A 27,173-nucleotide genomic window follows, 5' to 3' on the forward strand; every position below is an offset into this window, starting at 1 on the left:
TATCGTGTTTGAAAACTTGCCACCATACTGTTAAATCACAAATTGACAGTGGCTACTTATCAATCAAAGTTCTGTTATATTGTTTAAATATGTGAAAAGTTGCCTTAAATCTGACAGTTAAGGTCTCGTAAATCTCGAACAAGACAACCAATTATTTCCCAAACCCTTCCATCCTAATGTTGTATAAATATTTCATGCGAATTGGGTTATACAACTTTTAGTTATCTTACGACATATTGACATAAGGATAGACAGATGAAAAGACAGATAAACGGCATACGGTATACAATAATACGTCCCATCTAAAAGAGAGTATCTTCTGATTCTCTTATACATCCCATCTAAGACGATGTTATAATTACTACGTGGAAAAGACTTTTTTTTTATAGAAGTGCTTTTCTTTAAATGAAGTCTCTGCATTTATTTTTCACAACTAGTTGGATCTCCTCTTTTTTGTTTAGGTGCGTGTGAATATTGTACAAAGAAAATAACAAAATTGCATTGTGTGTGTATGCATAAATATTGGATAATGCATTCAAATGAACGGTAAATATATATATATATATATATATATATATATATATATGCATATATAAATGGACATCAATAAATTCCAAGAATCACTTTGATGCGATATCACTGGTTTGATCATAGACTGTTAAAAGTTGACCAATTGATAATTCCATGTCTTCTGTATACAAGAAAAGATTATGGCGATGTTGTGAGATTTGAAGAAAAAGAGACCAATATTAAAATGTTTGGTTATGTTTGAAGGATTTTAGTTCAACTATCATTGCAAGAAAAATATTTCACAGACAGTTTTTTTTCAGGAAAATCTGTCAAAATGCACATTTTTAGTACAGTATTTCGACATATAAATCATACACCCAATATGTAGACCGATAGACAGAAGAAAGGACAGACAACTACGTGTAAATAAATATGCCCCTTACTTTTCATCTCAAACATCAAACTGCACATATAGAATAACTCAATTTAACAACCATTGGCACAAGGAATTACCCCATGGTTATTTTAATTGAGAGGCAATAGTAGTTTACTGAAGTTAAAATTTTAAAAAATCCATAAAGGCGATACAAATCAAGGTGGGAAACAAAAGCTGATGGAATCGCATCCAAAAGGTGTGAGATGGAGTACTTTGACTGGAGAAGCGTTTTCTGCTATAAAAACTAATCATAGATACAGGATTTAAACTTTGAAAGCCAGTCAGGTGTTTCAGCTACAAAGACTCATAGTTGCTGCTCGATTAAATTTTTTTTTTGGAAAAGGCCAAAATAAAGTATGAACTTGAAGATCATTGAGGACCCAAAATTTGAAAAAGGGTTTTGTCAAACCAGGCATTACTTATTGTCCTCTCAATTATGTGCCTGTCTCTCCAACCTCGACTAGTATTACAGCACAGCTATATGCATGTCCCTGCGGTCATCATTCTTTTTCCTCAGTTTCGTATGAAGTTTTACAACAACAAAAAAACTCACAAACTTTACTGTCATAAACAACACTGGAATCAGTTATGATAAAAGAACAATTTACAAAATAAATATTTTATTGTATTAGCAAAGTGCATTCATCAATCAATAACTGGGACAAAACATAACAAAACTAATTTTGTAAGAATTAACAATGTGTGTGTATTGAATGATTTTAAATGAATAACATGGGTTAATAATCTTCACTCACTCACTTATTATAAATTGGAGCATAACACATGACACATTCTCTCAAATCTCAATTAAAAATATTTTTCTTCCAACTATCACGTAATTAACTTCCCTTGATCTGAGATCATTCAAGATTCAACTTTGCTTTTATATTTCAAATAATTACAATTTCATTGATGCCTTGCTACAAAAATGTATGTTAAAAACATTTAAAATAACTTGATATGCCGAGAAATATGTTCATAAAAGTAAAAAAAATCTTTAATATAATATATATTTCCTTCATTGAAAATTCCGTTTGAAATCATTACTCTTGATTGAAAGTTTCTAATTTTGGCACTTAACAGATTCAAAAGAATATGATATGTTTTTCTTTCATTGAAAATTCTGTTTGAAATCATTTCTCTTGATGGGTTTTTAATTTTGGCAATTTACAGATTCATAAGTTAACACAATTTTATAATTAATAATAGTACAACAAACGTTTTTAAGATTTTCTTATTTATGAACGTTTTTTTTTTTAAGATTATACACAACATCATACTGCGTTTAAAAAAAAAGATCACTTTCTAAAAAAATATTTCAGGAATGAGTAAAACAATGAGAAATCTTTATCTGTGTAAATAATTTTGTTAATTTCAAAATACCAATACTTTACAGTTGGGTTAGTTCTATTCACACACACATGTATGTATATATATATATATATAAAATAATTTTCACATGTGCAGAAATATATATTCATAAAATAAATAGTAAAATAAGTAAACAAGTTAACAGCTCTAGTTCAATCCATTTCATCCTTCCATTGGGACTCTTCAGGATAACTGATTTAGCGTCGTTAAGGAGAAAATTATGGAAGAAAATTTCATGTGAACGCATATATGACTTGTAAGACAACAAAACTTATTTACTGTGTCATGTGTCCAGGTTGTCACGAACATTATATTAGACAGACCGGGAATAGCCTCTGTGAACGGGTGCGCGTTCATAAAGAACAAATAAAACACCCACAATACAGAAACTCGCCAATAAGTGCCCACCTTGACACTTGTGGTAAAAAACAATTTCAAATAATGCCTATTTTTAAATGTAGACGGGATGAAGCCTATCGAAAGGAGATGGAATGTTATTTCATAACAACGTTCCGATCAAGATTTCTTCCGAGATCTTTTTTAATTATGAACAAGCCTCCTTAACGACATCGGTCATAACGACGCTAAATCAGTTATCCTAAAGAGTCCAAATGGAAGGATGAAATCGATTGAACTGGAACTGTTAACTTGTTTACTTACTTTACTATTTATTTTATGAATATATATATATATATTTGCGTTGGATAAAAACCGTAAGTTTTATATGTGTGCATGCAAAACAAATTTCTTGGTAGAGGGGTCTAAATACAGCACAAACAACACTCTATATATATATATATATATAGAATAATACATGGCAAAATCCGTATCACATGCTATATCATCCTGAGATACCAATATCAGCCCAAGGGCCTTTATTGTCATGTATTATACACGTTATCATATATTTAAACAGGAAAGTATATAGGAACTGCTTACTGATCCAAAGCACCTGGGTTACCTTCAGATTTATTTTTGCCTTGTTTAAAAGTTTTATCAAATATAGGAACTGCTTAATTATTCATCCGAAGCACCAGGGTTACCTAACAATTTGCATCCTGTTGTCTATAGAAATATTTTGTTTATAGTATTTTTTCCTTGTTTGTTTGTGTTTTGTATGGTATTTCATTGATTACTTTTAATCCTCCTTTAGTAATGTTCATTCTGAATAAAACCTACTAATAAAAAAAATAGTAACAATAAACCAACAATTTAATAACAAGTATACTGTAATATATATAAACAAGAGACTACTTTGACTGTCTGGTGAGTAAAATGTGCCCTTTTGAAATATCAAAATTTAAAGTTTAACTATCTCGCTGTTGGTAGTTTTTTATGGTTGCATTTCGTGTGCCAGAAAATATGAAAGCTCAATGTCTGTGACGTCACATGCCAAACAATGACGTCACGCTCTAATGATTGTTTCATTTGGGACCCATTGAAGAAAAATATTTTACTATTTAATCTTCGGTATTTTATTTGAAAGAGATACAGAAAGGATGAGAAGCTTGCATAAATTGAAACATGGACTTCATGTGAATTTAGTCGGAATCACTACATAGATGAGAAATCCGAGTAGGGGTGTGATAAAGGGTAGACATGCCATAAAGGGGTGTAATAAAGGTTTGCGCATCAAAGTTGAGCGATATGGATTGAACAGAAGGCTATTTATCAAATATTCAAAACTACTGTATTTACTACTAATTATATGATAAATATATATATATATATAAATACATTTCTTATTCAAACATAATATGGATGATTATGCACAAAATTGAAAAAAATAATATAGGTCTGACACCCAGGTCTCAAGGGTAAAAAAATAATATAATAAAACCAACTTTCATAGTTTCATTCAGTTATATCAACAGCACAAAAAAGAAAAATTTGCATTATGATGCAATTTTTCGACATATTTTTGTACAAATCAAACGCGCTAGTTAACATTTCGTACAATACGACTAGAACAAACAACATGTGAGAATAATTTTGTACATTACATTTCACTTTTGCATAGTAAATATATTGATGGGTCTGGATTTCTCTATCAATAAGCACCTAAAACGTAAAGCAATTATAAAAAAAAAAATAATAAATCAGTTATTCATTCAAAAATATCTTATATAAGAAAACTTTTTCACCAATATCAATTAAACCAATTTTAAAAACCTGGAGATAGGTTTTTTCAAAAGAACATTTAAAATATGAACTTTTTATTTATATATATTGCATATTTCGGTAAATTTGAAATATATTTCAAAACTTTTTAATCTATTTCACACCCTTTTGTTGGCTATCATTACAGCAGTCATATCTTTATCTTTCTCAAAAGTTTATTTATTTTTCAAAAGCCATATGAAGATGCAGTTTAAGCTTTTCACTGATTAAAATCTAAATGAAAAACTTTGCCTGATGATGTATACAAACAAAACCAAAATGTTTTGCAGTCACAAAAAACAATTTTTAAATATGCCTATTTTTCTTCTTAAGGTATAAGAAAAACATTCTACCAATGTCCTTTTTTAGAGATATGACATTCTCCCCTTTTGACAGTCAAATTTAAAAAAAAAAACTTAAAACATGCTGAATATCTAAAATTGGAAATATATAACTGGTTCTTCTTCCGGAATCAATATTTTCAATTAGGAGTGTGAGACAGTTTGCCAGGCCAAGGTATGTAAAGAACAGGTATAAGTCATATTGATATGAGTAATGTTAAGTCCTTGCATTAACTTGTTAAAACAAAGTAAAAACCTGCTTTAATGGAATATTGCATTTCGACTGTAAGCATACCACTTGTATACAGACATACTGTGAGTATTTTCAGTAATTTATCATTTGTAGGCTTAATACATGTTTTTAACACAAAGGTCCCATGCAGGTTTGTTCAAACTGGTTCACTAAAAAAAAAGCATAAGTTGACTTTATCTATTTGTTGTCAGTTGAATTATGAGATTTCAGAAAAATAAAATTTGTTCAAAGTTATTCTGTATGCATGAAATAGTAATTTTGGTATGCACATTTCAAATTTTTAATTTTTTGTTTTTTTTCCAGAACAAAATACTGTATATTCAAATATTTTTGTGTGCATTTATTATTGCAATTTTTGAAGAATGAACAAAAATGTTATTTTCATTATTGCGATTTTCAGAAAATCTACATACAGATATAAGTATCAGATACCAGAAAGAGAGTTCTAATCATTGCATTACTCAACATGCTCAAGGAGTTGCATTATTTGAATTAATAAAAACCTCGCAATAATTTCTGAATTTACAGTAAAGGGATTTTTGATTATAAGAAACTACATTTTACTACCCGTTTTCATTTTTAAAAGTTACCAAGTAATTCATAAACAATCATTAATACATTTTTTCTTCAGTATTAAAATGAAAAATAAAAAAATTATCACATTTAAAAATATTCTGTTTCAAAACTTATGCTTCTATACAAAGTAATTGAAAACAAGAAATTTGAAATCTACTATAATATGACACCTAACTTGCTAAAAAATCATCTATGACTTTTCATATATGATATTCGAAATACCATAAACATGGAAATTTTCATGCATGGGTTAATTTTTGCAACCATGTAAAATGTGTGAATGGTTTGTAGAATGCAGCAGTGTCAATGTGAGGTGCCAACTTATTGTTAATCAGGAATTTTGCCCAAGCAAGAAAAAAATTTATGTATTGAAATCACAACAATAACATACCAATAGATTCACACTTTAACAATAACCATAACTTTTTTTCAAAATAATCCTGACAATTAAAAACATAACTGTATCACATGTTTTTGGTCTTTTAAATTTAAATACTGGTACATTTTTGACCTCGAATATAAATAAACATTATTAGCACTGTATATCATTGGTTCAATTGTCATGTGTTCATTCTTGGTTTACAAGGATTTGTCAAAGCTTGGTTTACTTTCTGTTGTATAGAATTTTTTATCTTTTAAACCTTTTCCACTTCATGTACTTTTAACATTAAAGAAATACAATAATTGCATATATAGTGTTTTTAATTATCAATGTCTCTTTTCTGAAAACCAAAATGGTGAACAGTACTAAAAGGTAAAAACATCTGAGAAAAAAAAAATTGGAAAAATTCTCTCTTACTGCTGTTTTTATACATAAATATACCCAAAAAAAACCTAGGTAAAACAGAATTTGTTCAAACAAGAATGATCGAACTGCTCATGAAAATATGACACTCAAACTTTGTTCTATAGAATCAGAAGAAAATGTTCGCACAATATATATAAAAGTTACATTACAAAAAACTAAAATCAAAATATACATTTCACACATTATTCATATATGGGACATTTTTTTTTAATCATACTGATTTTTTTGTTCATTAGTATTCCTGCAAATTCTCCATTTTACATTAGATTTTATAAGAGACATAATAAAACTGATTGCTGTTTAATGTTTAAAACAGGCTGATACCTATGATAATTCTATTGCAAATATTTCTATACCTTGTAAATTTGGTTGACTCAAAATTTTATCACTGCCCTGTTGGTTTCAAGAAAAAGAGAGTTGACGACTCTATTACCTTGAATATACATGTAATCCATGACAAAAGCACACGACTTTGGAACTAAAATCAGATAGGATGCTTGCTGATAAAATTCAAACATTTTAATAAATATTTCAATAGAAAATGTATTAAACATAGAACGTATGAAAATATAAATATAATTCTGAGTGCTTGATTTGAAGAATTAAGAACTTTCAGAGGATAAAAAAAGTCTCTGGATTTTTTATATTGAGATCAATGGGAAGAAATGGTGTTAAACTGAATGAAAAACATACTTGAATTATAAGAAGAATTTCCAAATAATAAACTGAAAGTGTATTTGAGTTTTACATAAAAAAAAATCATTATCTACATATATATGTGTACCTGCACACAGGAAAATCATCTCAATTTTGTCTTATTTTCTATAAAAAAATTTACCATGTTATTTAAAGAAAAAATTTCTTATTGATCAATAAAAACGAAAATTCTTTGTGTGAATCCATCTGAAATTTATTAAGATTCCTAAGAAATCATTACAGCTGCCTTTGTGAGAGGAAAAGGACAGATACCATCACAGTATGTTTTATTATATTGCAATGGAACAAAAGCGAATTCAAACATTGATTGTACACCATGCAATAGCTTAGCCCTGACAATAGTGTTGAGTCAAAATTATGATAAAATAAACATCAATATTTGCATATATATTCCATTGATCATTTATCAAGCAAATTCTGCACAAAAACAATAGACAATAAAGTTACATTGACAAAAACATTCAAACAAAGAATCCCCAAAAACAAGAAATTGTCATAACACCATAGAAAGCAATATCCATAAATAAAAAAATACAAATACAAATTTTGAGTCACAATATGCATCCCCATGGTTATAGTTCAATCATGCGCACATTACATGTAAAAACACCAGGATAAATTCAGAATGTAGAAGATTTTGGATAAAAGATGTGCATGTCTGGTCTTTTGAGTAGAGTAAGTAGTTTCCATAGTTTTACATTCAAAATCTGACATATTGTCAAAAATACTTTCAATCTGATCAGTTAATTATAAGCTAACATTTTCCATATACGTTGTCTTAATTAAATCAATAGGAACAAAGCCCCTCAACTTCAACCAGTAAAACAATTATCCCTCTTGCCAATCACACTCTACAATCTTGTCAATGTTAAAGGAAGGAAGTTATATCCCTATTTCTAAACATTAATAAAACAAAACAAACTCTTTCATATCACAAAGAAATAATACTCAATAAAAAACCATCTTCATAGTAAAAGTTAGAAAATCTTGTTACCAATTTTCTTGCATAAATCATAAATGTTAAGTTTATATATGTTTCTTTTTTTAATCCTTGGTTTTTAAATCAAAACTTTTCCGACAAGTGTAACAGCTTTACTTTTACATTTTGGAGTCCCACCTTTGTATTCTTGAGTTCGATGACCACACAAGATAATAAAAGTCATGTATTAACATGTTTAGTATTGACCACTTGTATGAAATTGGGTAACAGTTCAGTAACAATCATCAAGTACTAAAAAAATGTTAATGAATTAGAAAAAAATACTTCAACCTTTAAACATAGAAAATTTTTTAAATAACCTAATTAATGACCTATCGTAGCTATGTTTTAACTCTCATAACTTTGGATAATCTACTTCTGTCTTCAAATAAACTTCTTATGAGTAAAACCTGTGTTAAACCCACGGAAACCATGACAAAGGCTTGTACTGCAGATAGAAAATTTACACGGTTAAAACTATTTTCCTGGGCATTTCTGTCTCTGGCTTCAAAGTTTCGTAACATTGTCTGTGCTAGTTCTGTCTGGTCCAAATTGGATTGTACGTTGTCTATCAGTTTCTGAAAAAGATGAGGTAAATTGTGATATCTGTAAATCATGGTGTGTAGTTAGAATTAGTATATTTTTTCTGTATACAGTCAGAGCTCTGACATAAACAAGTCAGAATAAAATGACTTCCATAGGTCAGATATAATTTGATGTAAGTGTTGTCTCCCTTCTTGCACTCAACAGAATATGACTTGTACAGGTCAGTTTATGTCAGACTTTAATTTATCATAAAATGACTTCCACAGGTCAGATTTTGCACAAAATATTGTGACTTAATATCTTCATATTCTAATAAGATTTATGCCCCTTTTTAATGCATTTTGACTTCGAGAGGTCATTTTTGTTCTGATTTGAAGCAGTCGTTACTACCACTTTGTTATCAATCTCCATAAAAATATGGTGATTACTAGTTTCGAATTAAAGAGTTTTAAAAAGTGGGGCTCATCTGACATCATACCTTCTCCTTTCCAGAATCTAAACATAATATATTTATCTCATCACTTTCAATTATTTCAAAATACAAAGAAAAACCAGGTGAGAAAAAATGGATCATACAATTTTCTGAATATCAAAAGATTTACAAAATACAATATTGGATACATTACATGACAATACTTCAAATCTTCCAAGGAAAAACAAGACACTTATTCATGATAAGACTATGTTAATAAAAGATATATTCTCATCCACTTTAAGCTAAATGTATTAAGAGCAAAACATTTATTATTTTAATATTTCATTGAGGTAAATACTGTTGTGCAAACTGACTCAAACAAGTCACATTATGTTCTGACTTACTAAACGTATTACAACTTTTAAGTCTAGTATTGTCATATTGATTTAAAAATGTATAGGTAAGCCAGATAAAAGACTGAGGAAATTAGGTCCCCATAAGTCACAATAATGAGGACTATAAAAAAGTTTATTTGGTATATTCAATATTAAATGTATTTTGTTTTAAACAGGTCAAATCATGTTCTGACTTAAAAGAGTCAGTCCAAAACTAAAATAAATTTATTGAAATATTTAAGCCGGGCATTGCCATATGATATTAAATGAATGTATGGGAACGTCAGATAAAAGACACAGGAAATATATGTTAAGATCCCCTAAAATAAATAACCATTTGACTTAATTGTTTCTAAAAATTTATCAAATAATAAACTCGAAAATGGCAGATTCAGAAGCAGTCTGAAAGCAAGGACTTTCTTGGATTAAAGGAAGTACACCTAGCTTTGATTGGAAATTTTGTTCTGTAAACTGACTTTAACAGTTCAAATCATGTTCTGACCTCAAAGAGTCTGTCAAAACTAAACTTATTACAACTTTTAAGTCTAGTATTGTCATATTGATTTAAAAATGTATGGGAGAGCCAGATAAAAAACAGAGGAAATAAGGTCCCCTAAAGTCACAATAATGAGGATTATATAAAAAAGTTTATTTGGTATATTCAATATTTAAATGTATTTTGTTTTAAACAGGTCAAATTATGTTCTGACTTCAAAGAGTCAGTCAAAAACTATACTTTAACTAATTATTGCAACTTCTAAGTCCGGCATTGTCATATGCATTTAAGAATGTATGGGAAAAACAGATAAAAGACACCCAATAATAAAGTCACAATAATGAGGACTATAAAAAAGTTTGTTTGGTATATGTAATATTCAAATGTATTTTGTTTACAAGTTTCATCAAATTATCTTAAAATTTTATTCTATTTCTGTATTTTCATGACTTTTTCTTTTCTGTTAAGTTAACACATGGAACTTTTGGTTGTAAAAAATATTATTTTCAAGACCATTTGACTGAATTGTTTCTAAAAAAACTTATCAATTAACATGATTAATTAACTAAACAGTAGCAGATTCAGATAAAGGGAAAAAGGGGGGGGGGGGGAGGGGCTTAGAGGAAGAAGACCTAGTTTTGATTGGAAATTTTGTTTTGTAAACTGACTTTAACAGGTCAAATCATGTTCTGACTTCAAAGAGTCAAACAAAACTAAACTTATTTCAACTTTTAAGTCTAGGATTTTCATATTGATTTTAAAATGTATGGGAAAGCCAGATGAAATAAGGTCCCCTTACGTCACAATAATGAGGACTATAAAATAGTTTATTTGGTATATTCAATATCAAATGCATTTTGTTTTTAAAGATTTTCATCAAATTATCTTAAAATTTTATTTTATTTCTGTATTTTCATGACTTTTCTTTTCTGTTAAGTTTACACATAGAACTTGTGGTTGCCAAAAAAAATAAAATTTTAATAACCATTTGGCTGAATTGTTTCTAAAATAACTTATCAATTAATTAACTCAACAGTAGCAGATTCATATTTAGGGGGGGGCTTAGAGGAAGAATACCTAGCTTTGATTGGAAATTTTGTTCTGTAAACTGACTTTAACAGGTCAAATCATGTTCTGCTTTCAAAGAGTCAGTCAAAACTAAACTTATTAATACAACTTTTAAGTCTAGTATTGTCGTATTGATTTAAAAATGTATGGGAAAGCCAGATAAAAGACAGAGGAAATATGGTCCCCTAAAGTCACAATAATGAGGACTATAAAAAAGTTTATTTGGTATATTCAATATTAAATGTATTTTGTTTTAAACAGGTCAAATCATGTTCTGACTTAAAACAGTCAGTCCAAAACTAAGTTTATTGAAATTTTAAAGTTGGACACTTCCATATGATATTAATGAATGTATGAGAACGTCAGATAAAAGACATAGGAAATATATGTAAGATCCCCTAAAATAAATAACTATTTGACTTAATTGTTTCTAAAAATTTATCAAATAATAAACTCAAAATGGCAGATTCAGAAGCAGGGCTTAAAGGAAGTACACCTAGCTTTAATTGGAAATTTTGTTCTGTAAACTGACTTGAACAGGTCAAATTATGTTCTGACAAATTGACTTAAACAGGTCAAATCATGTTCTGACTTAAAAATATCAGTCAAAAACTAAATTTATTGAAATTTTTAAGTCAGGCATTGCCATATGATATTAATGATATGTATGGAAAAGTCAGATAAAATACACACGAAATACATGCAAGATCCTCTAAGATAAATAACCATTTGACTTAATTGTTTCTTAAAACTTATCAATTAATAAACTCAACAGTGGCAGATTCAGAAGGGGACTAAGAGGAAGAACACATAGCTTTGATTGGAAATTGTGTTCTGTAAACTGACTCAAGCAGGTCAAATCATGTTCTGACTTATAAGAGTCTGTCAAACACTAAATGGATTGCAACTGTAACAGTCGGGCATTGTCATGATTGTGATGTGATTGTTAGAATGTATGGATACAAGTAGGAAAAAAGATCACAAATATTAAGTCACAATTTTTAGAACTATATTAAAGTTAATTTGGTATATATTTGATATCTTAATATTTCATTGAGGTAAATCCTGTTGTGCAAACTGACTTGAACAAGTCACATTATGTTCTGACTTCAAAGAGTCAGTCAAAAACTATACTTTTACTAATTATTGCAACTTTTAAGTCTGGAATTGTCATATGCATTTAAGAATGTATGGGAAAATCAGATAAAAGACACCCAATAATAAAGTCACAATAATGAGGACTGTAAAAAAGTTTATTTGGTATATTTAATATTCAGATGTATTTTGTTTACAAATTTCATCAAATTATCTTAAAATTTTATTCTATTTCTGCATTTTTATGACTTTTTTTTCTGTTAAGTTAACATATGGAACTTTTGGTTGTAAAAAATATTATTTTAAAGACCATTTGACTGAATTGTTTCTAAAAAAACTTATCAATTAACATTATTAATTAACTAAACAGTAGCAGATTCAGATAAAGGGAAAAAGGGGGGGGGGGGGGAGGGGCTTAGAGGAAGAAGACCTAGTTTTGATTGGAAATTTTGTTTTGTAAACTGACTTTAACAGGTCAAATCATGTTCTGACTTCAAAGAGTCAAACAAAACTAAACTTATTTCAACTTTTAAGTCTAGGATTTTCATATTGATTTTAAAATGTATGGGAAAGCCAGATGAAATAAGGTCCCCTTACGTCACAATAATGAGGACTATAAAAAAGTTTATTTGGTATATTCAATATCAAATGCATTTTGTTTTTAAAGATTTTCATCAAATTATCTTAAAATTTTATTTTATTTCTGTATTTTCATGACTTTTCTTTTCTGTTAAGTTTACACATAGAACTTGTGGTTGCCAAAAAAATAAAATTTTAATAACCATTTGGCTGAATTGTTTCTAAAAAAACTTATCAATTAATTAACTCAACTGTAGCAGATTCATATTTAGGGGGGGGGGGGCTTAGAGGAAGAACACCTAGCTTTGATTGGAAATTTTGTTCTGTAAACTGACTTTAACAGGTCAAATCATGTTCTGACTTCAAAGAGTCAAACAAAACTAAACTTATTACAACTTTTAAGTATAGTATTGTCATATTGATTTAAAAATGTATGGGTGAGCCAGATAAAAGACAGAGAGAATAAAGTCCCCATAAGTCACAATAATGAGGACAATAAAAAAGTTTATTTGGTATATTCAATATTAAATGTATTTTGTTTTAAACAGGTCAAATCATGTTCTGACTTAAAAGAGTCAGTCCAAAACTAAAATAAATTTATTGAAATATTTAAGCCGGGCATTGCAGGGCTTAAAGGAAGTACACCTAGCTTTGATTGGAAATTTTGTTCTGCAAATTGACTTAAACAGGTCAAGTCATGTTCTGACTTTAAAAAATCAGTCAAAAACTAAATTTATTGAAATTATTAAGTCAGGCATTGCCATTTGATATTAATGATAATGTATGGAAAAATCAATTAATAAACTCAACAGTGGCAGATTCAGAAGGGGGCTAAAAAAGAAAACATAGCTTTGATTGGAAATTTTGTTCTGCAAATTGACTCAAACAGGTCAAATCATGTTCTGACTTAAAAGAGTCCGTCAAAAACTAAATGGATATGCATAAAATCTGGTTCATAATTTTTGAAAAGATGGAGAGATTAATGAGTCTATATTTTGTTATTCCGACTCACAAATGTCACTATGTGACAAATTTCGGGAATTTTTCTCTCCTTTTGACTGATTCCTATATGTTGTATGGGTGCCATAACTATCACTACAACATGTACAAAGTCAGCACATTCTAAGGGACGCCATCAAAAGACCAATGTAGGATAACAAAACTTAAATCAAATAGTTTGGGGGTGGGGGTGGGGTTAAAGTTGCTGCAAGTTTTGTTTATCCAAAATCAATTTTACATAAATCCATATTGGTCAATCAATCTTTCCCAAATTAAGTTAAGAGGGGGGGGGGGGGGGTGGGTGGGTCAGTGAAAAAACTATGTGATGTGAATTAAGTTTTTTATCCTATATTGAACTTTTGATGTCGTCCCTAATGACTTGACCTATTACAGTATTTCTGTCTGAATTTTTTATGAATATTCTGTATTTACTAATTTAACTACATGTATGTTATTGCAAGTGTATTAATTAGCTTTGTTTATTACTTATATTAAACTAAACCTCTATTAATCAATTATCTTTACTCTGGTTATTGATTATATAAGAAAAACTCTGCCTATTACTATATGACTGTAATCTAAACTCTGATTGTTAACATCCTGGATTGCATATCTGCATGACCATTAAACTCATGGTATACCCATTTTATTTGAGGATATAAAAGTATTGTTTTTTCAATATAACATTTTCAGACACATTGAATCTGTGAAGACAACTTTCAATTTGACTTTAGAAATTAAAGAGTTTGTAAGCAAAATGTTGGGGAAATTTAATTATAATTAAGAATGTTTAAAATTAGTTAAGAAAAAAGCCGACATTAATAATGTTAAAAAAAATTTGAGGAGAAAAAACATACAAATTCAGACCAAATATGGTGAATTTGTTGTCCTTCAAGAAGCCGTACATATAATCCATAATATTTTCACTGTTTTTTAAATACATGTAAAAGTTGAAAGATAACTATCTATTGATTTTTTTTTAAATAGCTTTTTTCACAACACTTATAACTTTGTAATTTATGTTCCATTGTACACTTGTTATTCTTAATATCTTTAAAAATTGTTGTTTGGGAACAAAATCTTTTCAGGGTTTCTTATGGTACTAGCATGACAAGTGCATTCATATTCTAAAATACTCTAAACATTAAAAAAAGTCAGTATTTTCAGATCATTCTGAGTCTTTCTGACCTTATTAAGTCAGAACATTCAGACTTTTATAAGTCAGAACATTCAGACTTTTATAAGTCAGAACATTCAGACTTTTATAAGTCAGAACATTCTGACTTCCAATGTTCTTCTCACTTCTATAGAAACAAAGACTATCTATGTCTCAAATAAGAGGTAAATGCTTCATGTGGCTAAGCATCTGGGGTAAGAATTATAGATGTGTAATTTCAGAGGAAAACAAATATGCCAAAATTTTTTTTTTTTCATATAGATTAGACCGTTGGTTTTTCCGTTTGAATGGTTTTACACTAGTAATTTTTTGAGGCCCTTTATAGCTTGCTGTTCGGTGTGAGCCAATGCTCCGTGTTGAAGGCCGTACCTTGACCTATAATGGTTTACTTTTATAAATTGTAACTTGGATGGAGAGTTGTCTCATTGGCACTCATACCACATCTTCCTATATCCATGTAATTAATAAGATGTGATGCATGTGAGAGGAAAATAATACTGAATAGACAATTCTGTTTGCACAAACACTGATAAATATAATATGTAAAGGTGGTCTCTCAGCAGATTAAAATAAACAAGAAATAATTGTAACAGGATGCTGTTACGAAGTCTCCCAAACAAATTTAAGCTCCAAAAATTCGTCATTCCCATGGTTGCCTGACATTGGGCAAGTTCCAGTACAAATTGGTTTTGTCTAGTAAAGTGATATGCATAAGTGACGCCTAGGGTTTGACCCCGCATGTCATTCAAATCTTCTTGAAATGACGAACAGGAATATCATATGGTTTACCTTTAGGGGTGGTGATCCAGAACATTTCAAAAAGGGGGATGGGGATGACCCCAATGGACTTCCCCTATATTTCATTTGATTTGTTTTATTGTCCTGTGCAAGAATGTATATGGTGTAGGGGTGGGGATCTCGACCGTTTACAAGTTTTCAAACATGAGGGGTTGTGGTGACCCTCAGGGACTCCACCTTTATTTCATTTGATTTGTCTTATTGACCCTTACAAGAATATATATGGTTAAGGGGTGGGGATCCCGACCGTTTACAAGTTTTCACACAGGAGGGGGTGGGGGTGACCCCAAGGGACTTCCCTATACTTCATTTGATTTGTTTTATTGTCCTATTCAAGAAAATATATGATTTAGGGGTGGGGATCTCGACCGTTTACAAGTTTTCAAACAGGAGGGGTAGGGGTGACCCCCAGGGACCTCCCCAACATATCATTTGATTTGTTAAATTGTCCCATACAAGAATATATATGGTTTAGGGGTGGGGATCTCTACCGTTTACAAAATATAAGAACATTTGCAAATGGCAGGGGGTGGGGGTAAACCTGGAGACTAGCCCTGTATATTTCATTCAAATCAATTTGACATTATAAAGAGGAATAGAGAAATGACAGGGATAGGGGTGATCCCTGGAGACTTGCCCTACATTTCATTTGATTTGTTTTATCATGTCCCATGATCATAAATGAAGACCAGGTGTGTGCATCACTTATACACCTTATCGCTATTTGTCCGCCATTATTGGACATCACACAAGTTCCCGTAAAATTTTGACGTCATAATAGAAAATGTCTGACGCCACAATGGAAAAGTGATTGTTGTATGACGTCAAAAGTTCGAGCGGGACAGATTCTCGGGTCAAGCGGGAACAGCGATAAGGTGTATTGTTCTCAAGTTATAACTTTAAAAATAAAAAAAAAAACCCTTGGGTTCTTTAGTTAAACCCCTCCCTTCCTTTTTCTTTTATTAAAATTTTTCCCATTTTCGTTTCATTATCATCATATCAATATTCACAATGATCGTTTTTCTCATAGGGAGAAACGAATCAGAAAGGTTAAAAATCAGTTCGTGATTGAGTTTAAAAATAGAAAAATCACGTGACGATGTTCAGCTCGAAGCAATAATTTTACTTTTTAAATTGCACTGACTGGTTAATAATGTTAATATTGTTTAAGACAACACGAGTTATCTCCCGAAAATAACAATTCATTATCATAACAACATTTTCTGACCTGAACAAGTCAGAATTGTCAAACACCAGGTCATCTAAAAGACCACGCGTCCGTATTTACAGGTCGCGCGCCTTCATGAAACAGCAAAAAAAGCACTTGCAAGGAACTTCTTTATAGGCAAAAAATATAAAAATGCCCATGAAAATACGGAGGTAATATGAATTACCTTTCTAAAAATGCCCACAATGACCTAGATTTTCACTAAAAATCGTAAATAATCAATATAATATTCAATGACTTCTCGTTCGAGACACTTCCAAAACAACGACTCTCAAACACGTGATCTCTTGCAAAAAACCACGTGATCGTATGTGTCGTAGATCGGCGGCAAATTCAAAATAACTTCTGGTTTGACGGACTCGAGTGAAAACTACGCAAAACAAAAATTGACGCGTACAGGTCAGAATTTCAAAACACTTTCTGACTTGAAGAAGTCATTTTATTCTGACTTGTTTATGTCAGAGCTCTGACTGGTATACAGCCTTCATGCCTATGATAATTTATTGGTGTTTCAACTCAAAAGCAAGATGTTTTTCTTGATCTTAGATCTCCAGATACTAACTAGTACAGTCATCTAATCTGTAATTTTACCAATTGTGTCCAGTTCTTGATTGTGACTTTTTTGCTGAGCACGAATTTGCATGGCGGACGATGCATGCAAGTCAGTAGACTTACTCTGTCAAAGCACCTAGTCACATACTTTTTGGTGCTGATGCAATCCCTCAGTTTCTGTTTGTCATCTTGATTTGTCTATCTCTATGCAATTGCAACAATTGTATACATATCTTTTCAAGACCAATAGATTTTGCAATTCATAATCATTAAATTTGCTGAAAGTGTTAAATATATTGGAAATTAAACAAATAGAAAGGAGATAAATGAGATTTATGGTGTCAGGTAGAATCTGCCTCTAAGGGGATTATCAATGTTTGTGCACAAATTCTTGACCAATTCTGCTTGTTGAGCACAAACTCTTGACCAATTATGCTTGTCATGCACACACTCTTGACAAATTCTGCTTTTCTGCCATTAAAGTTTATTCTTTCCATGTGATGTCTTCCAACATTTGTAATAAGAATCTGCCATGGCATTTCAATTTCATTATTCTTTCTATACGATTTAAATTTGCAATGTTTACCATAGTTTAAAAAAAAGAAACTGTTAAACTCATAAGGAAACACTGTTTAACTTCAAATCTGTCAAATTTTTAAAAATCAGATGCATTTTATTGGGTTTTTGTCCAGTTAGCCTCTTCAAAGTGTGTATAAGTCTCCTCCAGTAAGAGTACCTCCAAATGCAAGAATTTAAGCTACTGGGTATGTGTGTGTACTTAATTATGGCAATGTGTGGATGTTCATTTTTGTTTGTCATTTATTGTGAAGTTACTGTTTTGGTGATTAATACACACTGTCACTTCTAAATAAAAAAAGTCTGACATTTAAATACCTGAAAATCTTCTACAGTCATATCAATTAAAGATCCAAGTTCTTCTTTGGCATTTTTCCAATTTGTTGCATTTTCATCATCATTCTCATCTGACAGTATTTCAAAGAAAACCAACTTTGAGGAAAATCTACTGAATGTGTTGTCAAAGCACAGCTGGTAGTCTCCTTCTACATCAGCTGTGAACCTGTAAAATAAATCTAATACCGTAAATTCAAAAATTATTGCAAGGTTTTTATTATTGCTAATAATGCGACAAGGTGAGTATTGCAATAATTGGAACTCGCATTCAGATATCTGATACATACAACAGTATGCAGATTTTCGTGAAATCGCAATAATTAGTCTCGCATTTTTGTCTATTCTTCAACAATCGCAATAATAAATGCCTGCAATAATTTCTGAATTTACAGTAATAATAATAATAATAATAATAATTCTTTATTTAAAGAGGGTTACACAATTAGCTATAACACTAATCTTCCCTGAGACCCTCATGAAATGCAATAAAATATTACAAACAAACAATTACAAAAATAATCAAAAAAACACACACATAAGACAGTCAGGGGTACTACTTGTACAAGTAATTTTTATTTACTTGAAGAAGTAAATAAAATATACTTATACAAGTTAATTATATTGTTTGAATAATCTCCCCTTAATTTTCTAAAAAAATTTACTTGTATAAGTAAATTTTTTTGACAATCCCACAAAAATTCTCAAGTTTTGAGATGTAAAATCATGCCTTTAACAATTTTTCTCAGGTTAGCTCATAATTTTTTATAAGAGTTCAATGTTTCATCTCATTAATTCAACGAAGAAACTGATTGAGCAAAGATCTTAAGTATTTGCGCAAGGCCTTCAAAAATTGCTCCTTGGGGGCTTGTAAATGAGCAGTGTTCTAAAGATAAAAGACAAATGAGATTTTCATTGTCAATGAAATTACACTTAAATGAATAGTAAAGACATCTGCAAAGGACAGACAATTCAAAATTCTGTTAGAGCAAAGAAGTTCTAAGAATTCAAGAAAAGAAGATAGGAATAAGGATGACTTTTTTACTTGTACAAAATGTATAAGTAAAAAAATCTGAATGCCTAAGGGACATAACTAGGCCAAAAAATAATTTACTTATACAAGTAAATAAAATACTCTTGTATAAGTATCCTACAAATTTACTTATATAAGTATATTATAATTACTTCTTCAAGTAAATAAAAATTACTTGTACAAGTAGTACCCCTGACTGTAAGAAAATCATAAGAAATTGTTATGAAAATATATACAATTTTCAAAACAGGTAAGAATTATGAATTCATATAGCATTGGCATCATTCAAATTACCCCAACAATATTTAAAGTTTAAGTAAGTGTGTGAAAATAATTATGCATATAAAATTACACAGCTTCTTCATGTTCTTAATGTTCCAACAAGTAATTTTTTAAATCTTTTTTGAATGAGCTTGTACTTGAGGTTGATTTTTTCAGGGATATTGGTAAGTTATTCCATAAAATAGATCCTGAATATATAAAAGATTTCTTATACAGCTCTGTTTAGGCTTTTGGAACTTTCAATTTTTTGCAAGACATATTCCTCATACAACATGTACAATATTGGTTTATTTCTGGCACTTCTTTGAATTTTTCAGTTAAATATACAGGGGCTTCATTCTTAAGGCATTTCTGCATCAAAACAGATTTATGGTATGAGATTCTGTTCTCTACTGTCATCCACCCAAGCAGTTTAAACAGAGGTGCTGATAATGAAAGTGGATCAGCATCTACTATTAGTCTTGCAGCCCTTTTCTGTAATTTTATTATTCTTACTAGCTCATTCTTAGCACAAACACTCCAAATAATACAACAATAATCTATCAGTGGGAGAATATAACCATTATAGAATAATTTTCTTGAATCAATATTTAGAAATTTCTTGATCTTAGAGAGTAAATGAAGTCTAGATGATATTGATGAACATAAGTAATTAACATGATTAAAGTAAATTCTAACACCTAAAAGTTTTTCAATTGATGATTTTACAGTAGTTTACTTATGTCCACATCTTTTGGATTCTTGTGGATATTTGTCTCATTTCTATCATACTCAATCTCCTTATTTGCATACCAAATATGTTGTGCTCGGTTTACACTTTAGGATTAATAAAGTTGAGAATGGAAACTGGGAATGTGTCAAAGAGACAACAACCCGACCAAAGAGCAGAAAACAGCCCAAGGCGACAAATGGGTCTTCAACACAGAGAGAAAATCCCACACTCGGAGGTGGGCTTCAGACTTTTTTCTTTTCTTTCTATAAAGGTTGTTGGTGCATAAATTGCACTGATTAACTCACATTGACCATGTTGACACAAACTTGAAAAAAGTCTGAAGTACTTTTATGTAAGGTTTGTGAGTCTGAAGTCCAGTTTATACATTTGTACATCAATAACCTCTTTAAAAAATGTGTTTAATCCTTATAATTAAAAAACTAAAAAATTGTCATTTTTTAAAAATTTAACCTTTGATATAACCCCAGGATTTCATAAATTGAATTTGTTTCGGACATGAATATATCACAGTGAACGTAACCAAAGTAGTTATTGTCAAATGATTTATTGAAATGTAAACCAAGGAAAGAAATTGTAACGGACCAATTACATGTACATTCAAGTATTTTCTACGTTTTTTTGTCGAAAATGTAACCCTCTGACGTAAAAATTGTCTTTTTTGTGTGTTTTTTCACCAATCTTCCTTCTGAATGCAATATATCAATGAATTTACAGTACCCTAACAGCATGTCTATTTGAATGATTAGAATTGAAAGAATAATTGAGAAGATTCTGATGCTGGTTTTGCTTTTCATTGATAGTTGCCTCCTTGTGAATAAAGTACTGATTTAACCTTTCCTTCGAGTACAAAGAGAAAAACTGAAGCATAGTGTTGTATTCATGACTCCATCTTTTTTTAATTTGTATTCAATGTCATTGGCCTGGATGTAAAAGAAAGAAATAAGCTATACATTTATCATATTTATAACATGATAAATAGATGAAAAATTAACGAACAATAACAATATTTAGTTATGCATGGTTTTTAACCATTGATAAAGTCATTTCGCTAGAAAACTAAACATTGTCATTGTTTCACTGTAAAAATATATTAGTTAAAGCACGGTTTATATAACATTTACATTGACAATGTTATTTAATAACTAAAACACAGGTCTCGAAACACTGGGTCATATAAGATTGATAGTTGGTTGCTTAACATCCAGTGGCAAATATTTCATGCATGTTCAGGACAAGGGTCATGTAAGAAGTATAAACTGACTTGGCTGCCTTTATATCCCTTGGCTCTGTATTTCTAATAGTTTGAGGGGCCTCGGTGGCCGAGTGGTCTAAGTAGTTACTACTGTAATCACAAGCCAGTCAACGCTGAGGTTGTGAGTTCGAACCCCGCTCGTGCGGGTGCACTCGACTCCAATCTTAATTGACTAGGATTGTCAGTTTTCCTATCGAAGGTCGGTGGTTTTCTCCGGGCACTCCGGCTTCCTCCACCAATAAAAACTGGCCGCCACGAAATAGCCCAAAAGCGGTGCTTAAAAGTGGCATTAAAACACCAAAAAATCAAAAAAATCAAATCTAATAGTTTGTGTAGTTGTTCATCTTAACACCAAAGAGGCTGTGAATTGTCTTTTGAGTCAAGGTTGTCCCTGTTGTCAGTTTGAATCTTCCTAAGTATGCTGAAGGTCCTCTTAATGTCAGCATTCAATGGAGTGTGAAATAGAGTTGAAGGTTTGCTAATTTTTTGTTGTCTTCAAAACCTTCCGATTGATGATTTGACAACATTCCAATTTTCTATCAATGCTGGTATTTACAGCATAAACAGAAGCCATATCAAGCAATTAATATCCTATCTCCTGTTGACTATTTATTCAAGCTTTTATCACTTCTTAATTAGCCTTAGGGTCAAAATCTACTTGAGTTGCGTAATGTCAGTTATACAAGAAAGCAATTGTAAACCATTCGTTCAATAAGTCTCAGTTTTTAACCACACTAGGAAATGTTTGTAAACAATTGCAAACAACCAAATAATGTAGTAAAAATGGTGTCTGAAATTTTTCGTTCATTAAATTTTTGATACACGATTTTGATATCTTCAGGGGGAGAACGGAAGGTGACCCTGCCTCTTTTTTTATCAAAATGTCTTCGGAATTACACAAAAAAAAAAATTCTTTTGAGTTAAGAGTTTCAGCCTTTCATAGAAAAAATTATGAATAGTAAAGACAACTTGAATTGTATAGACAGAAAAGAAATAAGACAACTATATTTATTTTCAGTAAACTATGAATTTTGTTTGCAATTTTGCCACAATAAAGTAAATAAGAGCTATCTCCTTTTGACTGATTCCATTAAATTTGTCAAATACATCCTTTAAATAAATTAGTTTAGAAAAAAAAAAAAAAATGAAAAAGGGAGATAACTCTACCTCAAAAATTATTTACCTGCACCAGTAAATACGTCACTTATATTCAAAAGTATAACCATGAATATCCCTGGCAGACATATGGTCCTTAACAATAGATAAGAGTCTAAAAAATTTGCCAAAACTATTTCTTATTTTGACCATTTTTCAATGTAGTTGAACTTTGAACTGATATGATGGCCACTAAGTCGTCTTATTAAGGTCATTTTGTCTTTGGTTTTTTGTCTCATTGACATACACCTTTAATATCAAAATAAGGAGGTATGATTGCAAATGAGACAACTATCCACCAAAGTTCAAATGAAGTGGATGTAAGCAATTATAGGCAACCCTACGGCCTTCAACAATGAGATAAACCCATACTGTATAGTCGGCTATAAAAGGTCCTGACATGAAAAATATGAAACAATTCAAGTGAGAAACTAACAGCCTAATTTATAACAAAACAATTTATGAAAAACAAAAATGACAGACAAGAACCAACAACAACCACTAAACCGCAGGCTCCTGACTTGGGTCAGGCACATAATGTGGTGAGGTTAATCATGCTTGTGAGTGCTCAACCCTCCCCCTTACCTGGGACAGTGGTTTAACTGCACAACATAAGAACAAACTATAAAAATCAGTTGAAAAAGGCTTAGCTCATAAGGTTGATACAAAGCAGAAAAACATCAAACATAAACACAGACCAGACGTGGCAGGGTATTTATCAATCCCTCATCCCTAAGGTATCCGGTCATTCCGTCCCCAAACCGATCCGGCCCCAAGTCGATCCGGCCCAAGTTGATCCGGCCCACGTCGATCCGTCCCTACGTCGATCCGGCCCCATAATAAAATATGAATAAACTATATTGACTTTGGAGAATTTTGTGACAAATTTTAACAGTATAAATGGAATTTGTAAAAAGTATCGTTGATGGATGACAACAGGTAAGTGAAGTATTGAAGTACCAGTCAAAAAATTATTTTACATCGATACGAAAATGAGTGTGATTGTGTCTGTTTGTATATAGCAGCTTCAACATATTAATATGAAGTTATTTTCCATGATAACTTTGAATGTCATGGCGATTTTTATTTTATCTAATTCACACACAGAATAGCTAAATAAATATTTACAGTCCAATGGAACCTATAAAATTTAACTCATCATAATGACTTGTTTAATCAAATCATTAGTCTATAATTAGTTTGTTTATTTAACAATTGTCTAATGATTGTGAACTAAGGTAATGCCACTCGTAATCACTTCAATCAAATCCTAAAAATTTGGTGTAAGTAAATGTCTTAAAATATGAAAAATATATAAAAAGTGTCCAAAATTAAAACGATATCAAGCTCTCTGGAAATGCCCAGAATGCAGGATTTTGCACCATTTATCGCACCCCTGTCAAAATTTTTCGCCTCGCTTCGCTCGCCTCAATTTTTTTTTCGCCCAGTTCTGATCGGCGAATAGTTCTGCCTCACTCAAAAAATATGCCCAGTTACGGCCTTGTAATTGTTCAATTTGATTAGCTCGCCAAGAACAAACGCACTATATTATTCTAAACATAAAGAATACTCATTAAGCATTCAATAAATAAATGTTATATAAACATATAGATTGTAGCCACATATGCACTAACATAATACAAGTCATACAGTTCACTCAATGTCAATTAAATCACTCGCTGTCAGTGTCTTCTTCTGGGTCTGGCACAGGAATGTCGTACATTTTTTTTATTCAACTGGACATCTCACTGCCTATGATAAAAGCAAACGCATTCTGTCTCCTCTTTTATAGAAAGTATTCGGCAAATCAAACAACATTTCTCAATTTGAGAAGTTTTAAGAACTTAAAACAAAAACAAAGTTTGTATGTATCAGCTTGGGGATCGGCTTGTACCGTTGTGTATGTAACTATTTGTTATTACACAGGATGAAAGACTTGTTAAGATCACAGTCAATTGAAAGAAAATGCTAATTACTGCTGATTAATGTTGATGTCTGTTGATTGTACTAAATTCTGTTATATACGTTTTTATTATAATTATACCCAATAATCTTGAAAACTTTTTTTACCTTACACCTTTTACATTATAATAAAAATCATAAACATTTATGAATTACAATTAATATATATCTTTATTTTTATTCCTTATAAATATATTTTTTTAATTGGGCCGGATCAACTTTAAATATTGGCCGGATCGACGTTGGGCCGGATCGACGTGGGGCCGGATCGACATGAAAGCATGCCTAACAACAAAAAAGACACTAAGTACAGATCTTAGAGCACTCACAGTTACTAACAGCTAGTTCAAATCCAATAACAACTTATATAAAAAAGATCGTGTATCTAAGACTAAAATATCAATCAGTACACATCCAACATCCTATGGATTTAGTGTAAAGACTTCATTAACAGTCAGAGAAAAACATGACCTTGTGCAAAACTTTACCCCACATATCTTTTTTAGTTCATATTCAGTGATCTTACTTGTGAGCAGCATCAGATTTACCAGATTCTGTTAACAAAACTCTGCCATCTGGCGCCTGGAGGAAGAAGTTTATATCCATGTCGCCTCCATCAATAACCTGAAATATCCAAGACTGAATCATTATGCCAAGCTACATGTAAGTAATGCAAAGTAAATTGGTAGTCATGTTTACAGTTACCCTGAATTGTTTTTTCTTCAAGTTCAGAAAGTAAGAACATTAAGTAATCATGGTAATTATTTTGACCCATCGTACTTAACCATGTGAGTGGTGTTTATTTATAAAATGGCTGAGAAAGCTAGAATTTTAAAGAAAAGCTGAGTCATTGAAAGCTTATATAAAGCTGAGTACGTAAAAGGTATATGTACATTTTAGCTGAATACATAAAACTGGAACCTCACAAATTATTTTTTGATTGGTTAACCATCTCACAACCATAACTACATTGTATGTTCACCAATCACTGCCATTATCAGTCTTCACGATAAACCAGTAGTCTGAAGCCCGAGGCTTGTAAACTTCCTGGTGTCTAAGCCTGGGAAAATCAGTCTTACAGGCCTTAGTATTTATACAAAAAGTTCTGAAAAATGGGGTGTGGTCCTGAGGTCCAAAAAGTTTACTGTGAAGACTGCATTGTTTGCTATTTAGATTTAGATCTGTGTTCTGATCTGGCTGCTAAAATATGTGAGCAGCAAATTTACAAAACAGCTCTGACCTCCGGATCCACATCCAAACACTTGTAGGGACATATATTTATTAATAATTTTTCGTTGCAATAATCTTATCATGTTTATGCGACATGTGATGAAATTATTCTTTGCAATGTGAAAATGAATGGATTATCTCAGTCTTGACTAGTATAAAACAGAGTCTAGTTTTCTCAATCATGTCAATTGAATTGTTTCATATTTTTCATGTCGGGGCCTTTTATAGCCAACTTTACTGTATGGGTTTTTCTCATTGTTTAAGGCCGTACGGTTGCCTATAATTGCTTACATTCACTTATTTTGAAAAATGGTGGATAGTTGTCTCATTGGAAATCATACCACATCTCCTCATTTTTATATCTATTCTTTATGGGACGATATTTTGTCTCCTTTATCATGTTTATTGCTTTCCTTTGATGTTTTGAATTAGTAGATAGGAGAGCATAAAAATATACAAAAAGTTGAACATAAAGAAAATTAGTAGTTTCTGATCTATCATATCAGAATGGATACGACCCCATGTATATCCTGTTTGTAAAAAAAAAATGTTCAGTTAAGATCAGGAACCAATGTCTTTAGAAACATACAAGTGTTACCACTCATTTTAAAGCTACGAAATCAAAGCACTGAACTATTGCAACAAATACAAACCATTCGTGATGAGTTTGACATAATTTTGCTAAAATGTTGGGAAGGGGGATTTTTTTCTGTGTAAATTTCACCTGATATTCCACTTCAAACTCAATATTTCTCGTCTTGATGGTTTCAAAAAAACACGATTGATGTCCTGCGGGAATATCTACTGTGAAATCATTGTCCATGCCTCTTGTAAAGTCTGCAAGGCATAAAAATAACAAAATTTTGGGAAGAATTTCTATATTCATTTTAGTTTTTCAGACACCTGTCACCAAACCGGAAGTTTGCGTGTTATTTTGACTGCTGAATACACGCGAAACTTTTATGATAAAATACTAAGAAATGAATCGATCTGAGTATTTAAAATAAAAACATAAAATATCTTTTGCATCATTTTCACATCAAAGGTTAAATTGTACAAAAGTATGAAATAAATCAACAGTAAAATCTCGTGACGATTTACATCTGATTTGCATATAC

At 30.9% G+C, this 27,173-nt stretch overlaps 1 protein-coding gene across 1 annotated transcript; it reads right to left on the reverse strand.

Annotated features, from left to right (window-relative positions):
• Positions 1–1,549: 1,549 nt before the first annotated feature.
• On the reverse strand, positions 1,550–26,978 carry LOC127706774 (transmembrane emp24 domain-containing protein 5-like). Its single transcript, XM_052211448.1, has 4 exons — positions 26,780–26,978; positions 25,352–25,449; positions 18,394–18,577; positions 1,550–8,729 (listed from the first exon to the last, which is right to left on the reverse strand). Exons 1-4 carry the CDS (start codon positions 26,939–26,941, stop codon positions 8,493–8,495), a joined length of 681 nt encoding a protein of 226 aa, XP_052067408.1. The 5' UTR covers positions 26,942–26,978; the 3' UTR covers positions 1,550–8,492.
• Positions 26,979–27,173: the final 195 nt, after the last annotated feature.

This window comes from Mytilus californianus, unplaced genomic scaffold (assembly GCF_021869535.1).
Source record: "Mytilus californianus isolate M0D057914Y unplaced genomic scaffold, xbMytCali1.0.p SCAF_6, whole genome shotgun sequence".
NCBI lineage: Eukaryota > Metazoa > Mollusca > Bivalvia > Mytilida > Mytilidae > Mytilus > Mytilus californianus.